Raw genomic sequence first — 17,495 nt, forward strand, 5'->3', positions numbered from 1 at the left:
TATATATATGTATATTAAAAACATCTTTTGGGGTTGGCATAAGCAAGACACCTATAAAATGCTACACTTCCCTTGCTATCTTCAAGTGAATGCCATTTTTCATTATTCAGTGGTGAATGCTAGTGTGTAGAGTTTGGTATCAGACATAGAAAGCCACATTGGTACAGTGATTGTCACAACACAAGGCCCTAAGACTTTATCATGGACTGTTTAGACAGGAAAGCATACCAGCAATTAATACTTTCAAGTTAAATTGGGCCTATATGAAGGTATTTGTTAGAAAAAATTTAAATGCAAATAAATATATGTTCTGGGAAGGAATATGCATCTGAAAGAGAGCAGGAGAGGGAATAACAGTGAACACACAGTAGAGAGCTTGATGTCTCCTATTTGTCAATTTGCTTAAAATATATTTACCGAGTATTGCCAAGTGGCCGGCTTTAAGTTGGTTATGGACTCTCGTGGAATGCAAGTTGCAGGGGAAGAGTGAGACAAAGGCAGTGCATGTAAGGAGAGCTCCAGCTACATTACTAAAATTGTGTATGTGTTGATACTTGACGGAGTAAAGTCGGAAGGGGGCAACCTTGGAAGCTAACCCTTAAGATAGGGTCTGGGCAAAAAGTAGGGGTTATTTGGGAGGCAGTTTGGAAGCATTGGAAGCAGAGAGAACAGCAGCAGAGATGGCCATGCAGCAGGACAACACTGATACGTTGGGGAAGCGGAAAGAAGTGATGTGGCTGAAGCACTGTAATCGAGTGATAGTGACATCAGATTGAGGGAGAAAGATGGAGTCAGTTCCAGATCACCTGGGATTCCGGACCACGGCAAGCACTGAGCTGCTGCTCCTGAGCACAGTGAGAACTACAGAGATTTACATGGGAAATTGGCACAGCCAGCTTTGTGTTTCTACAGTGTACCACTGCCACACCCTGTGGAAAATGGAGGAGGAGAAAACGAACGTGTGCCCACAGCAGAGACAGAAAAGAGATGGGTGATCACATAGAAGAGAATGACAGTGACTTTCACTAGAGTGTTGTAAGAAAGGGGAAGAAGCACACAAAGGTTAGATATATGCGGAAGTAAGTTCTACGCATAGCTCCCAAGTCACTGGCTATGGGGAGAGGGCGACAAAAGAGAGAAAGAGAATGTGTTACTTGAATTGGAATTTTACACAAAACGTGTTGATTATAAGAATGTCTCACGCAATACTTGTACCATACTTATACCAAAAGCAGTCACTGTCTACCTGATATTGAAGGTTAATGGGGTATCTAGTTTATTTGCTTCACCTGATAACCTTAGCAAGAGTGGTGTCTTGGTTTTAGCCAAGAGTAAGAAAAAGTATGGTTTATGGAGATGAACAAAATTGGACTAGGTAGAATTTAGAGAAAAAGAATCATGCTTTGATCGTGTAGGTAGAACCCTCATAGGTAGAAGAGAATCTACACAGTTGGCCATCAGAGGGAGGTGATGTGGTATCTATTTTAAACTCAGTAGGAAAGTTGGCTGGAATTATTTTTGCACTGAGATCTAAGTGATAAGAAATCAAGAAGAAGGGGAAGAATACCCTAGTCAGAAAGAATAGCCCAGGGATAGAGGCATGTGCCCGACTAGAAGATGAGTGTGACAACTACAGCAGGAGATTACAGTGAGGAAAGGCAGAGACATAGGCAAGAGACGGGTAATGCAGGCAATGCAAGGAATTAAGATGAAGTCTACCCTTTTGTAAAGGGAAGCTATTGGAGGTCATTAAGCAATGTAAGCAGCTGATCTTATTTAAGCTTCTGAGACCTCATTCTGCTTGTGTGAAAGGAATTAATTACAAATAAGGAGACCAACGGATAGATAGCAAAGTGTCCAGGCAAAGAATGGTGATGACTTAGAGGAGGACGGAAATAGTAGAGGCAGAAACAAATGGGTGAATTAGGCACATTTACAGGACTAGCTAAGGGAGTTGCTGGTCAATTGGAAGACTAAGGTCAAAGACAGAAACAAAGCTTACTCCTAAAATTTCAGGCTAGCCAAACCCGACAGAGAGAATACTGCCATTCTGAGAAGGAGAAATTGAGAGAAGGGCAGATCTGGTGAGGAAAATGAAAGGCTTTCTCTCACTTAAATTTGAATGATCTATTTCTGACCTATGTGGGGATATCAAGTAGGCTGCTGTCTATATGTTGGGTGAGAACTCTGGGAGTAGCTAACAGAGCCAAGATTAAGACCTACAGTTAGCATCAAGCTCTAACATGCATGGGAGTGTTGCTATCTGTCAAGTACTGTTCTCAGTGATCCTTGGGTACTACTTCACTGCATCCTCATGTAAACCTACATCCGGCTGATGTAATTATTACAAATTTTTTCAAGTGATAAAGTGAAGCAGAAAATTATTGGGAAACTTTCGAAATTTCACATAGCTTGATAACAAGAGTCAGGATTTGAACTCAGGGAGGCTCCATTCAGAAGGAGAAAGGGGAAGAAGTGAAAGAAGAAAAAGAAAAAATAGGGATGAGGAGGAGGAGAAGGAGAGAAGATAAAGATTGAAAAGAACAGTGACAATAGAGTCAATAAAGTAAAGAAAAAACAGTATTTTGTGTTTGGCATGGGCCAACTTCCTAAAGACAGGGACATTTTAAGAAATAAGATAAATGGAAATTAATTCAAACTCATCAGAGACATTTTCTGAACTTTCAGAAGGTCCAAAATCACAAAGCAAGCGTAAGACGATGATGTCAAGACACGGAGAAGGGGACAAGGGCCTTTCAAAGGTGGGGAAGTACCATAGAGAAGCAGTAAGATTCTGTTACAGGCTTCTTGAATTTTATATGAAAGCACAACAGAAATGAAGCTATAGAGGGACAGTGTTTTTCAGTGAGTCAAAGTGCTGGAGTGAGTTGGGCTGGAATGTTTAACTGAGTAGCTTTGTCAACCAAGTCAGAATTGGAAACCATCACTGAGAGAGGGGCTATGGTTATGTGCAGTGGGGATGTGACTGACTGATTGATTGATTGATTGCGGAACCGAGGATTGAACTCAGGCCTTTGTGCTTGCCAGGGAAGTGCTTATTCCACTGAGGCATCTCTCTGGCCCCAGGGGATGTGATTGTGTCAGTGGATCTGCCAAGAAAACCCTACATGATCCACAGCCAAAAGTTGTCACACCCTGCTTGTTGGTGATATTTCCCAAGATGTTCTTCCTTAGATCTCATGTTTGTATTCAAAATATAGTTTTTAAAAATGTGTGTATATGTGTGTGTATATATATTTTTTTGGGGGGAGGGGCAGATCCTGGGATTGAACTCAGGCCCTTGCACTTGCCAGGGAAGCCCTTATTCTACTGAGCCATCCCCCAGCCCCCAAAATGTATATATTTTGAAAAACTTAACAGAATTCTCAACCATTCATAGCAGCAAGCGCATAAATTCGAGGCACCACTTGCGTGTTACCTATGGCACAAGGGTGAGAGGAGAGTTCTCTGGACAATAAAAATATTTGAGAAGTTTGTTAACTCTTCTTACTTTGGTGTCGTCAATGCTGCTCATGGCAATGTAAGGGGTGAAACAGGCAGCCAGCGGTACCCAGAAGAATGCAGTGCTCAGGGACCAGTACCCGTTCGGCATATTCTCCTGAAATCATGGGGAACATGATGAGCAAGTGGCAGTGCTCGGCTGGTTCATTTGAGCTGTCTTACCTCCACTAGTCGGCTAAAGGAAGTGGGTGAAACACTCACGACCCTGCCCAAGGCGCTGTTTGCAATTTCTTACCCATACTCATTTTCAAACCTGTGTTGCAGACACTTGAACGTTTTAGACATGCATTCTGATGTACTTAAGAAGGACAAACCCCAGCAGACAGTAGGAGTTGGATAAGGTCTTACGGTTAACAACTTATGAGAAGGGCGTGAAACACCTGCTTTTTGTCTTTATGGCTACAGCGTGGCATATGCCAATTATGTACACACCAGTTCAGCCAGTTCTCGGAGTGCCTGAAAGTTGGATATCCTCTAGTGGAAAGTTTCTTTTTTGCCTTGCTTACAATTGAACTTAATACCTTCACTTTGAACTACATCACCAGACCTTTTAGTTGTGTGTTTATTTATGTATGTATTTATTTACTTTGAGATAAGGTTTCCCTAAGTCTCTGAGTTGTCCAGGCTGGGCTCAAACTTGTGATACGCCTGTTTCAGCCTCCTCACGTGCTAGGGAAATTTCTTTTACAGACTCCCGAGGAAAATAACAATAAGAACAATAATGATAAGAAACATAATGTACCAGGCATCTAGCATTTTGTATGTTTATGTCCTGTCCCTTATTCTTGTAGTGATAACAACTATTATAATAACATAATAATACTGCTATACTGTATAATCCTATAGTACTATACAATATTATAATAGCTCTCACAATAATATCAGCCTGGTGTTCATACTGCCTCACCTATTTCAGGAGAAGTTTTTGTAATGAGGTTTTTATCTGATTTTTGGTTCACAAAAGCCTTCAAAATTCTGGTATTTTAAGGCTCCAGAGTTTGACTTTGAGAACTTCAGCTGTTTCAGCTATGTCCCAGGACCTAGGCCTGTAGGAGTAAGAGATCTAAGACCAAGGGTGGAAATTTTTGCCAAATATCTGTACTTTCTGTTACTCCACTGACTCTAGGTAAACTGACCGAGACTATAAAGTTTTGTAATCATTCCTAAATTGTGTGCATATTAACACATAGTGACATACATAGAACATAAACCTTTTTTAAAGATAGATTCCTAAGAATCAAAATCTTATTTACACATTTCAAAGACATTTTTGAGAACTCCTATTAGCTTAGTTTAAATGATATAATATACTTACTGGAAAAAATGTGCTTCTACCAGTCTGAATGTGTTCTGTAGAATTAAAAATTCCAAGTAACCCATTGCTAATAATATCCATGAGGACAGGAAAGCAATTTAGCCTCTTGGTATTGCAGGCTATTGAAAATCTGTGATCCTAAAATAAAGTTGATACTTTTAAATTTGCAAAAAGCTAAGAGAAATTTGAAAAATGAATTGATAAAAATTTACTGACAAATAGTAAAAGTCAAAGCACAAATGTGATTAGTAGTGCCAGGCCAGATATTATTTGACTTATTTTTAGTACACCTGAAAGAATCCAGGAACTTTGATTTTTACCATAACATCAGCCATGTGTCTGTTCGCGCCTAAATCTCACCAAAAAAATGTACCTCAAGTGAATTTCAGTAGCTTCATTTCCAAATGAGCTGTATTTATAAGTAAAGAACATGCAGATACTTGGGAAGCAGGACACATGCATGTAGTTGCAAAGAAAACATATGTTTTAACACATACTAAGCTTATTTGTAAAAGCTGTTTTAAATGACATATAACTATTGTACATCTATATGTAGCACACACACACACACACACACACACACATATATATATATATATATATATATATATATATATATTTTTTTTTTTTTTTTTGCTTATTCCTGGCTTAGGGAAAAAGTATCTACATTGCTAAAGATAAGGGTAAGCATTGGTAACACAGTTTTGCAATCATAAATAAATCAAATACCCAACCCAACTACCTAAAGCAAAACTTTTTTAAAAACTATCTTTCTTGCAGAATGGAAACTAACTCAACCAGGACCTACAAAGGACTAACCCTGAATGAAGGCGATTTCTTAATTTATTTTCGGCATGGAAATGTTTTCCTAAAAATTAACTTTGGTGAGGCCGGGGAGATGGCTCAGTAGAAGACGCGCTTCCCTGGCAAGTGCAAGGGCCTGAGTTCAATCCCCAGTTCCGCTAAATAAATAAATAAATAAATAAATAAATAAATAAAATAAATAAAACTTAACTTTGGTGAACCACAAATTGTGAAATGGCAATTTACTCTTTTCAATAAACTGTCTCATCTTTCCCAATAGTCTATTTTTATACTCTGTAACTCAAATTATTACAGGGTCTAGGTGACATACATTTACTATAAAAATACAGCAAGCTCAGGGGAGGGGCCAAGGTTGAATTAGGCAGTTGTTTTCAGTTACAACTGAGAGTAGGATTTAAATTAACTACTGGAGTGTGGTCCTATTATATAATCAAATAAATTATCATTATTGCAGTTGATTAGATACTGTTACTCTGGAGGCTATAGGCAAATTATTGTAGCAGAGCCCTCTCCTAGACCCCCAATATATGTGTCAATCTGGCCTTCTAGGTTAGTTGATTGGAACTGATCATATTGTACATTCACAATCCCTCTCTGGTGCTCTGTAGCGGACCCAACACACCTGTTCATCGCCGGACACAATGATGGCTCCGTTGTAAGATGACTCCTCTGTGCCATTTCTTGTTCCAAAGGTGTCCACTTCCAGAGCTATGTTCTGTTGTCTCAGTGATTGTATAAAGTTCTCAATGCTGGACCCTACCATGAGCATTAAGATCAAAGAACACAGAGATGAAACAAAACAACAAACAGTCTCATAAAAAAAAAAATTAAAACTAAATACTATTCCTCAAGGCCTGCCATGCTGTCTATGGATTTACTTGAAAGGTAGACTCTGGGGTACAGTACCATCCTGTTACCATGGGCAAGATAAGCTTTCTTTACCTAGAACCTGGCACTAACTTACAATTTCTACTAGTGTAAAAATACTGGGTTGAGGCTATAGCTCCGTAGTAGGACACTTCTCTAGCATGTACAAGGCCCACAGGTTTTGTCAGCAACCAAGTAAATAACAATAATTACAACTGATTAACATTGCAGTCCTTGACACTGGTAATCTTCTATGTTCTTATAACTTTGGAACAAAAATATCTTTCCAGGTCCCAGCAATTCACAGACTTACAAAATGACATAGAAAAGACTTCAAAAGTGAGTAAATGATTTACATGTTTAAATTTCCTTTGGTTGCTTTGTGTGATAGCCTTTGGGTTTAAGCACACTTCAGAATGTGTTTCTAAAACAAACTCTCTAATCTTGAACTTTTTTAAAAAAAAATTAACTTTCCATTTGGCCTCTTAAGCTTTTTCAAAAGCAGTGAGAACTGCTTTTTCTTTATGGCTTACAGGAGTCTTTCAACGACAACATTGACAAGAAACATTTCAGCGCCATGTTCACCTGTTTTGTTGATGATCAGCAAACATGTCAGAGGGTCTTGTGGAATTTGTCCTGGTGAGAGGAAGTACGTATCTGGAGATAGTCCCCAGGAGTAACTTTTTTGATTTAATTCAAACAGTATGTGTTCCAAAAGTTGAGGGAGAAAGCTAACCCCCCAAAGCAATAACCTATGCGAAAGAAGATATGAAAAAAACCACCTTATCCACAGCAAATTTTTGAGATTACTAGTTTGAGCAAATAATGAGCATCATAATAGAAGTAAATGTACTAAATAAACATTTGAATGAAGCCTTTTTCTCTAAGTGGTTCTTATGCATCTACCTTTTGTCTTTTCATCTTGTAGCTGTTTAGTCCTGTCTTGCACATTACATTTGGCCCTGTGAAGTTGGCTTGTCATGACTTTGTTTTTCTTTTTTTTTAAATTAATTTTATTGAGAAACAAATAACAATGAGACAGTTTCAAAACAGGTTAGTAGGACAGTTACATTAATTAATACATTGCATATTATTGCCTTTGTAGTGGTTATTCATAGCACAACATGCAGACATGATATCCTGTCCGAACACTATTAGTACAAATCTTTCTTCTCATTGAATTAAGAGAAAGTAGCTGTATATCTATCCTAACTATTTTGTATATACAGATACAAAATGGTCCATTTATATCCTCTTTTTTTGTTTAGTTTTGTCAGAGATGAGTATTCCATTGCCATTTCAATATTCTAGGTGCATGAATTCAGCAAAATAATATCATGACTTTTTTTTTCAAATCAAATTGGTAGGACAGTTCAACAATTAGCACATTTGCATACATTCTTCCTAGTGGGTTATTGCTGTACAAGATGGGGACATGATATCTTATTTACAAACAGTATTAAAACAAATCCCTCTATTAATTAAGAGAATGTAGCTATATATCTATCCTAACCATTTTTAATACACAGATACAAAATGGACATTCATCTGTATACACTTTTTTTGTTAAGTTCTGTTATTTGAATATTATAGGTGAGTTAGCTCAGCAAAATATTCTAAAAGAGTCCAGTAGTCCATAAAAGTATTGGGTCTTCAGCTCCGCTGGCAATCTCAGAAATTGTGGACCTGTGTCCCCTACAGCTCAACATAACAGCATGGTTTTACTTCTTATACTTCGTTTTTATACTTTTCTGCCATGATGCAGAGTGTGCCTAAGGAACGTGACATGGAGAGAAAACATTCTCTCAGGCTTTCACAGAGCGCACATTGGCCAAGCAGTGACCGTGACTCGTCCACGTGGCTGCACTGACAAAGGTTCTCCAGTCTGAGGTACAGGATCTCGGGATAAATCCTGAGATTTCACTGACTTTATCAGACCCAAAATATCATGACTTTTAGAGCTCTCCCCAACGCCCACTTCTTGGCTCCATTCCTGCCTTGCGTTCATTCCTTTCTCTGCATCATTGCCATCTGGCGTCTCACCAGCACTCTGAACCTTTTTCCCATCTTGTTTCCAATTGATGCAAATAACATTACTTTTTCATTCACTTGGGATTCAAAGTTCAATAATTGCTCATTTATTTTTATCCCTCAAGTCTCCTTTTCAATGGCTGAAAACTCCTGTGTGTAACGGCGTTATCGCTTGCCTCCAAAACATTTTTCTGATTTGTATTTTCAAGTGGGGAATTATTGTCTCTTCTAGCATCACTATGATCTTAAATGATTACTTTCATTTTAGCCAATGCTTACTTTTTCCAAACAATTTCACAGCACTGTTCATTAATCTTCTTGTATTTTAATCAAATCAAATAAAAATAATACATTGATATGTCCTTCAAATCCAAACCCTTTATTTCTATACACCATAATCTTTTTTTTTTTTTCAGAACTAGGGATTGAACTCAGGCCCTTGTGCTTGCTAGCAATATACACCATAATCTTGAAATAATATTTATTCTATGTTGTAATGAAGTAGGATTAGTAACGTCCCATGTATTCTGTTGCTCAGTACCACTGCCTGCTTTTCTCCATGGTCCAGTGACTTTCATTCTCCTGTACCAAGTTCAAACCGTCCCTGAGCTCTTCTCTATTTGACATAATCTCTTTTCTACTAAATACCACAGTTCACAGGATTATCAATTTCATCGTATACTTATTTAGTGTATATCTAATCACCCTTCTGGGAACACTATTGCTATACATGGAAGTTGAAGATCACTCAGAGGCTGGTATGGCAAACATTTGGAATCCAGAATGGAACTACTGAGAGGTAGGAAACTGTCAGGTTGGCTGTATGCTGTATCCTTAGACCCCTGGCATGTGTTCTCAAAGGGGATGGTGAGATGTCTGTCTCTCCCTCTTTGTTTCCTGGCTTATGGTGTGCATGATGTGTTTCACCTAATAGATGATGTGTTTCACCCGTACATGATGTGTTTCACCTGCACATAATGTGTTCCACTGTACTTTCCCACAGTGATGTGTCACCCTCACCAGAGGCTCAAATTATGGGACCAAATGATATTGAGTGTGCATCTCCAGAACTATGAATAAAAGTAACCATTTTTTTCTTTATGAGTTGACTGCCTCAGGAATTTCATTATAGTGATGAGAGGTTGACTAATACAACTTTCATGGCTAATTTATTTTAGTATACATACAAACGCTGGACAACAGAGTGCTGTATAAGTTTGTGAAAATTAAAAATATTTTGGATGAATGAGTAATGTCATCATAGAGCTAGGTTTAGGAACAAAGGCAGTGTTCAGCGATGAGCCTGAAGCTGTAGGTGTGTGTGAACCGTGCAGTGGGTTTCAGATGTAGAGTGGTGCTAAAACAGAAAAACTGTAATGCTGAACTTTTACCTGAGGGTGCAGCCCGACAACTACAACCCTAAGTCTAGCCTGAGTTTCTAACCAGCTGGTTTGCTTTATGGGTTTCAGATGTGTCAGTTCCTATGACAGTGTGAGTCAATTGCTTAAAATAAATTATATACGTATTTATCGACACCCATTTGTAAATATCTATGTCTACCTACCCTATTGGTTATGGTTCTCTGAAAAGTGCTGAGAAATCCAGATATGGAAATCTTGGAGCAAGAGAGAACAGAAGCTTGGGAATGGGACGTACTTTTAAGAACTACTGTCGCAGAATTATATTTCATTTAATTAATACGTTTCATATATTAATTATATGAATTAAAAGTAATTAAAAGTTATTGCTTTAAAAAGCACCTGCAATTACCGGAATTTATTTGGTCTGACTGCCCTTTTTGTGATTCGTCCTCTTGTATCTAGTCTGAGTGCACAGATCAAACCAGTCTTGAATATTCGCACACTCACATGGCCAGGAGGCTTTTTCTTTCATTCTTCAAATTCAGGAAGCGCACTTTCGCTACGGCACAGAGCTGCTGCCTCCACAGCGCCATGCCGCCTGCTACTCTCCTTGCTCCGTGGAGAGAAGGCAGATCGTGATCCGGCTCATCGGGACTCGCCATGCCTTTTCTCCCATCACTTTGCAATTGTCCCCACATTGCAACGTCTAAAACATAAAAGCTGTCGTTTTTAAGATGCCCTTTCAGATGTGCTTTCCTTAGCTTTTCCTACTATTGTCTTGTGAACCAAAATTTCCTGAGCTAGCATCGTGGGCAAGAATACAAGTCATCTAATTCATGACGTTATTAGAGCAACTGCCAAAGAAGTTGGAGAGGAGCAAAAGGGAATGTCGGGGCGAGGGATGTGGGTCCACAGTACGCTGCTTGCCTGGCATGACCAGGACTCTGCTCCAGCACTGTAGATGCAGCAAAGCTCACTATAACCCCTAAAATCCTGCCAAGTGTATGACATTAAACACAGATTACAGAGGAATCAGGGATTATAAGTATGCTTGAAACACATTTGATCAGTTTTATAAAAATGACAAAACTTACAATGAAAAGAACTAAAAGAGTAAACACAGTGACAGCAAACCAAAACCGAGAAAATTCCCCAGCAGCGATTAGACAACAGAAATATTTTGTGAGAACTGACAATCAAACTGACAACGCTCCTTTCTTCAGCAAAAGTTTAACCCTGAAAACACCGGAAATATTACAGTCCTTTCGTATTCAAAATATTATAATAAAAATAATTGGCAACATATATTCTAATTTTCTTTTCTCTGTCTCACTAATATTCAGACAATATGATATTTCATACTTATTTTCTGCTTCATGAGGACATAACATGATACAGTGCTACACTCAGTGGAGAGTCTTTTTCTGCTTTGAGTTTTCCCATGACCAATGCCAACAGAAGTATGTAACTACATGATTCAACATAGGTTTTCAACATAAGAAAAATTGCTCATAAAAATAAAATTCAGCTTTCCTGTCTGTCTCCCTCCCCTTTTCTTTTATGACCTACTTCATTTCCTTCCTTCTTTCTTTCCTTCCTTCCTTCCTTCTTTTTTACCTGATTCATCAATAGCTGATTTTCCTTCTAATTTCAGGAATACCTCATTCAAAGTCGTCATGGAAACACCGTAATTCTCTATGCCTCTGTTAGGACATCCATCAAGATCCCTGTAGAGGTCTAGAAGTAGGCACATAGATCAAAAGGACATACTTTACGACCATGATGATAATTATATTTCTCAAAACAGACCATATTAGTGATGAGATAAACACATTTTTCATCTAAGACAAAACTGTGATATCGATGTTCCCTTCTTTCTACAATGTATCTATGCTGTGTTAGTTCCCATGCCCTCTCAAGTATAAAGGCCTAATCTAAAAATCAATTTTCTATTCTTAGAAGACCAAAAAGAATATTTGAAAAATTATTTAACATATTTTTAAATTTTGTTATAAGGAGTGGATATTATTATTATTATTATTATTATTATTATTATTATTATTATTTGAGTCAGAGTCTCACTACGTGGTGCAGATGGCCTGGGACTTGTGGCAATCCTTCTGCCTCAGCCTCCACACTCAACCAAAGGAGTGTTTCTCTCTAATCTCCAACTAATTAAAAAATTTCAGAGAAAAAAAATTCATCTTCTTATGTTAAAATTGTTAAGAAAGTATAGCTAAAATGCAAAAGAAATCATTTTCACAAATGTAATTGTCACCAATCTTCCCTAGCTTAACACATATGAAAAGGAAAGACAAAATATATACTATTTGAGTAAAGTTGATATTTAAATTATGTGTTTGATAGAAAAAACTGGAGAAGTATTCATGATTTTTAGTGAGCTGTTAAGTCCACCTGTGTGTTGCTCCTCTTTTGGTCTTTGTCTAAGTTGCTCATCCTTTCTATAATGCATTTAGTAAACGATCAGGTAAAACCGTACTGTGTGGTCTTTATAAAGATTTCTCTTCTCATAATAATACACATATCAAAGACATTATGTCTGCATCTGAAATTATCATTATTACTAAGTGAACACAATTTGTTGTGTTTTTTTTTTGTTGTTGTTCATTTATTTTCTAACTTTATGTATTTGGTACAGGGTCTCACTACGCAGCTTGGGCTGACAGTGATCCTCCTGTGTTCAGCCTCCCCAGCTCTGCAATTATAGGCATGGGCCTCCACACCCAGACTCGGTGGCTGGCTCAGTGCACCCATGGGTGAACCTTGCGTGGCCGGCATGTGGTGCTGGGGATAGAACCCCGGGCCCTGTGCTTGCCTAAGCAGGTGCTTAGTCCACTGAGCTATCTCGCTGGCCCTCAAAATGAACACTTGCGGTCCTTTCTCAGCATATCTAAGATGAGGATGGATCACAAGGTATGATACAGAGCATCCCTGGCGCATCACAATCAAGGTTATTTTGTGCCTTATGAAATATCAGAGGCATCCCCTATCAGGCACTCTTCTAAGCGCTTTCCTTGTATTTCATATGTTAGCAATACCTTTAAGTGTATGCAACAACTCAACTCTCCTGATGACTTGCTAAAGCCTCTTGCCACCATTCTCATTTTACAGATCAGAGACTGCAGTACAGAAAAGAACTATAGTTAAGTCCTTGAGATCCTGCTTTTCTTTTACTTGTATTATATCTTTCTCTTTGTATTTTTCTTTTGAGTTCTTATACTAGGGAGACTATATGATATTTACACAATTTCTGACATTGCCAGTGAAGAGGAAGACCCAATACTATTATGGGCTACTGGACTCTTTTAGAATATTTTGCTGAGTTTACACACCTATAATATTCAAATAACGGAGCTTAACAAAAAAAGGGGATACAGATGCATGTCCATTTTGTATCTGTGTATTCAAAGTGGTTAGGATAGATATATAGTTACATTCTCTTAATGAATAGAGGGATTTGTTCTAACAGTGTTTGTAAATAGGATCTCAAGTCTGCATCTTGTACAGCAATTAACCACTAAGAAGAATGTATGCAGTGTGTTAATTATTGAAACTGTCCTACCGATTTGATTTGAAACTGTCTTGTTGCTATTTGTTTATCAATAAAATTGTGGCAAAAAAAAAAAAAAACAAGAAAAGAAAAGAACTACAACATGCTCAGGACCGCACGGCAGTAATGGCGCAGCCAGGATCTGAGTCCAGGTCTTCTGACCCCGGCGCTTGTGCTGCATTGAGAAAGAGTTAAGGAGATTCACTTACGGTACGTAGGTTCGTGAACACCCCGTGTGCTGCTTCCCTGTGGATCATGAGCATGGCTTACTCAAGTAAGCATCTCCAGGATCCTCCCTCCATTAAGACTGGGAAAGTACCTTGGATTCAATTATTTATAAGCTGTCTGGCATTTGAAAAGCAATCTGCTTTGAAACTGATGGAGGCAGGACTGGGGAGATGGCTCCGTAGAATAAGTGCTTGCCTGGCAAGCCAAGGGCCTGAGTGCAATCCCGGGTTCCACCAAAAAGAAAAAAAAGAAAGAAAGAAACTGACGGAGGCACATGGGCAAACAACATCTTGGAAAATGCAAGAGAAAAGTGCTAAATACAATGTCCCTCCAAACTTTTTTTTTTTTAATATTTGGTAAAACTTATTCCAGTTTCTACCTGAGACAAAAGGCAGCATTCCAATTACACCAAACTGCAAACAGCTTGTCACCAAACAAAAGAACCTCATTCTACAAACGACTGTGGCTGTGTTCCAGAAATACAGCAGTTATCTTTACCCTGACCCACAGCCTGTGTGTTGTAGTTATCACCCCAAAATCCGATACAATTTGGTTCTCGTCATTTGATGCTTTCTGAAGGACTCAGAAGGCAGTAATTAAATGGGCAAAAGGAGAAAGAGGAGTGAACACAGAAATGAGTCGCAGTAACTCAAATTCCCACAAAATAAATCATGAAGAATATTTTTGGCTATAGATTTTGAAAGCACAGTTATTTTTCTGGATGTGAAGGGAGGCACTGCGCATGGGAACAACTGTCATTTTTTTCTGGGTAGTGCAGCTTTGGCCTTCACAGTTGCTTTTGCTAGAACTGTGTAAACAGGCATTGGTGACAAAAATTAAAATCAAATGAGTCAGAGGGAAAGAGAAGAAAATAGGTTTTTCCCACTTGACTCGGATTGCTGGATTGACTCTCTATTTACAGTATGGATACCTACGACGGAAATACCTTCTTTTAATCTTCCTCACCTTGCACAACCATCTGCCTGGACTTCGATATGCGTGAGCCACTGATCTTTTCCTTGTTGCCTACCTAATCATTCATTCAACGCCTCATGGATGAAAGTGGCCACCTCTGCCTTTGCACAGCCTTAGTTCAGCCTCCACTGTCTCTCCCATGTCAGTATGCCCTCCAACCTGCCTGTCTGTCTGTCCTCTCTTCTGATCCCCATCCTCAATTACACCTCTGGTACTGTTTTAAGACTGCCATCTGATTACAATCTAGTTGTCTCCTCAGACCCTGCTGGGTTAATTTCTAGCTCTTTTGGGTAGCAAACCTCCTTAGGAGCTGTCTTGTCCTCGTCCACTTTTGCAGCGCTGAGAAAGATTTTGCAGCCTAGAAATACTTTGCAAGCCAAAGTATTTTTGAAGGAAAAAAACCTTGTTTTATTTATATGTTCATTTGCAATACTAATTATTAGTAACGATTGCCTATTTTTATGTTCCTACCTTCCCTCACACACTCTTATGTGAATTTTTTGTTCTTATTTCTTTGTTTTACCTGGAAGATTATTTTTCCTCCAAACTTTTGTAGATACAGCAAAATTGTAAATTTTAGAATGTTCATTAGCGGTCCAGGTTATAGTTATGTTTGATGCCTTACCCTTACATTATGACATTTACAAATCTACATACTGTACACGAAGCTCCTTAACCCTCTGCCAAGAATTCTCCTGTGTTCACAGACCACTTCCTGCCCTAACTAACCACTTTTTCGCATGGATTCCTGAAACGGTTTTCCCAAACTATTCATTAGCGCGATGCTGTCCTGTGCCTCTGAATTGCACATTTGGGAACTCAAAGCATATTTGCCTGAGTGTCTGTTTACAGAGAAGTGATGCGGAGATAATTGTAAGAGATATTAGGAGGGATCTGGCCTTGGGGGTATTACATGAGCTAACACCCGGAGTTTTGTACTTAGAAGGCGTTAACACTGCCCATCATTCCTACCAGCCTCGCTATCACTAGGAACCCCATTTGCAAATCATTCTGTGGTCTCTGCATTCTGTACCTGGAAATTTGTTTGTCCTCTCCAGAGGCAAAACATAAACAAGTTTTTCTTCACTTTGCGCTGTTAATTTGGCATCAGGGATGTGCTGTTTAACCAGTGACGTGATGCTCCCTCGATCACACGTTTCATTCAGATGTAAACTAACATTTAAAAGAGAGTAAGTTCAAGTTATTTTTATCTAGACAATCTCTAAAGACAAGTTCTTATCTGCATAGCGTATGCTTGTCACTTCACTAATACTTATGAGACTGAACATGTATAATTTGCAGGCAGAAAAGGATGTAATAATAACTCTAGTCTGATCTTAGTTTATTCAGCATGGCAGATAAACTAGTGAAAGGGAAAACTATACTTAAATAAACCAACTCAAAGACTGTAATCTGAATAAAGGATACTAAGCAAAATCTGGCTGGGTGAAGGCAGAGGGTAACACTTGATTTTGTCTGTATGCAGAAACACAAACTTGAATTTTCCCTTTGCTGTGATGTACACGTGCTGCAAGAATTTGTGGACTTCAACACCATAAAGCAAAACTGGAGGTAATTTGCATAGTCTTTAAAAACATGGTTTGAAGGCCATACTAATGTCCGGGTCCAGGACTTGAGCAACTGTTTGACATATACAAGCACCAGTTTTCTCATTATGAGATGAAAGAATACTCATGTGTTGAAAGCACTGTTAAAGGTAAAATATAACATTACAGTTCGTATGAGATAGTTCAAGGTCTTCCACTAAGCAAACTCTTACTACTGTTAGGTAATTTTATCATTTTTGCGTGCAACATTTCATCAAGTGAAAGTTGGTCTTGTAAAAAGAAGGTGTATATTCTTCACGAAATTATTGGGATTTTGGAAAACCCATGTTAGTCATATCCACTGAAATTACTGATATGATAGAGTGCTGAAAGTATCCCAAGTGACTGATGACACAAACTGAAAAATCATTTTAAGAAATCCAGCCTGTCCCTCTGAGGCCCTGTGCTTCGCGTTACCAAGGACACCAACTGGGAAGAATGCAGGACCTTCTGAAAGGAGCTTATAATGTAGCGATAACTCAGCACAGTGTGGTACAAAAGAAGGGAGGGAGGTGGGAGTCCAGCTGACTCAGCTTATGTACCTTGCCCCGAGCCAGGTCCTGACTCATTCCCTATTGCTTAGGCTGAGCTATTAACTAGGGCTTATTACTACTGCTGGGCAAAATGAAGTTACTAAGGATGAGAGGGGTTAATCAAGTTGCCCAAAGCAACAAACAATTCAAATTAGCTATTTTAAGGTTCTAGAACACAAGATTCTCACTAAAGAGGAAAAGTTCAATGATAACCTTCAAGAATGGATGTAAAATTTGGACATAAATGGACTGGAGGAGCGTTTGGCATACAGGTGTCACCCCTCAAGCAGGGACATGCCCGGCGGGCCACAGCAAGTGGTCCTGTTTTGTCGGAGGGTGTGAAGCAATTGGATCGTGACAAGCCATAATGATGGGCTATAGATCCGATTAGATTAGACACTCAGTGAGATGCAATTCACTGTGGGAGATAAAGTGATTTAAATTGCTTTAAGACTGTTAATATTTTAGAAGGAAATACAGTAAGCTTGATTTTGATCCAAAGACTCTATCACTTACAAACAATATGAGATGGATGGGTTACTAAACCCTGGGCATGCTCTGGTCTGACTTGTCAAAGCAGGATAGTAATAGCATCTTCATAAGTTTCTTTGTAGAATGAAATAGGGTAATATGAATATTCTATATTTATTTATTGTTCAA

The 17,495-nt window shown here is 38.6% G+C and overlaps 1 protein-coding gene across 5 annotated transcripts in view; it reads right to left on the reverse strand.

Annotated features, from left to right (window-relative positions):
- Positions 1–17,495, reverse strand: part of LOC101570776 (ATP-binding cassette sub-family A member 9) — a 164,845-nt gene that overhangs the window by 25,733 nt on the left and 121,617 nt on the right. For 4 of the 5 annotated variants that reach the window (XM_023713888.1, XM_023713889.1, XM_004630052.2 and 1 more), the window contains 7 exons: positions 15,729–15,868; positions 11,539–11,658; positions 10,429–10,627; positions 7,115–7,281; positions 6,285–6,418; positions 4,838–4,975; positions 3,512–3,619 (listed from right to left, as the gene is read on the reverse strand). The exons of the other annotated variant lie outside the window; for it this stretch is intronic. In XM_023713888.1, coding sequence (XP_023569656.1) covers positions 3,512–3,619; positions 4,838–4,975; positions 6,285–6,418; positions 7,115–7,281; positions 10,429–10,627; positions 11,539–11,658; positions 15,729–15,868 — 1,006 coding nt within the window. The remainder of the gene's footprint in view (positions 1–3,511; positions 3,620–4,837; positions 4,976–6,284; positions 6,419–7,114; positions 7,282–10,428; positions 10,628–11,538; positions 11,659–15,728; positions 15,869–17,495) is intronic. 5 annotated transcript variants of the gene reach the window in all.

This window comes from Octodon degus, unplaced genomic scaffold (assembly GCF_000260255.1).
Source record: "Octodon degus isolate 3935 unplaced genomic scaffold, OctDeg1.0 scaffold00033, whole genome shotgun sequence".
In the NCBI taxonomy this organism is placed as follows: Eukaryota; Metazoa; Chordata; class Mammalia; order Rodentia; family Octodontidae; genus Octodon; species Octodon degus.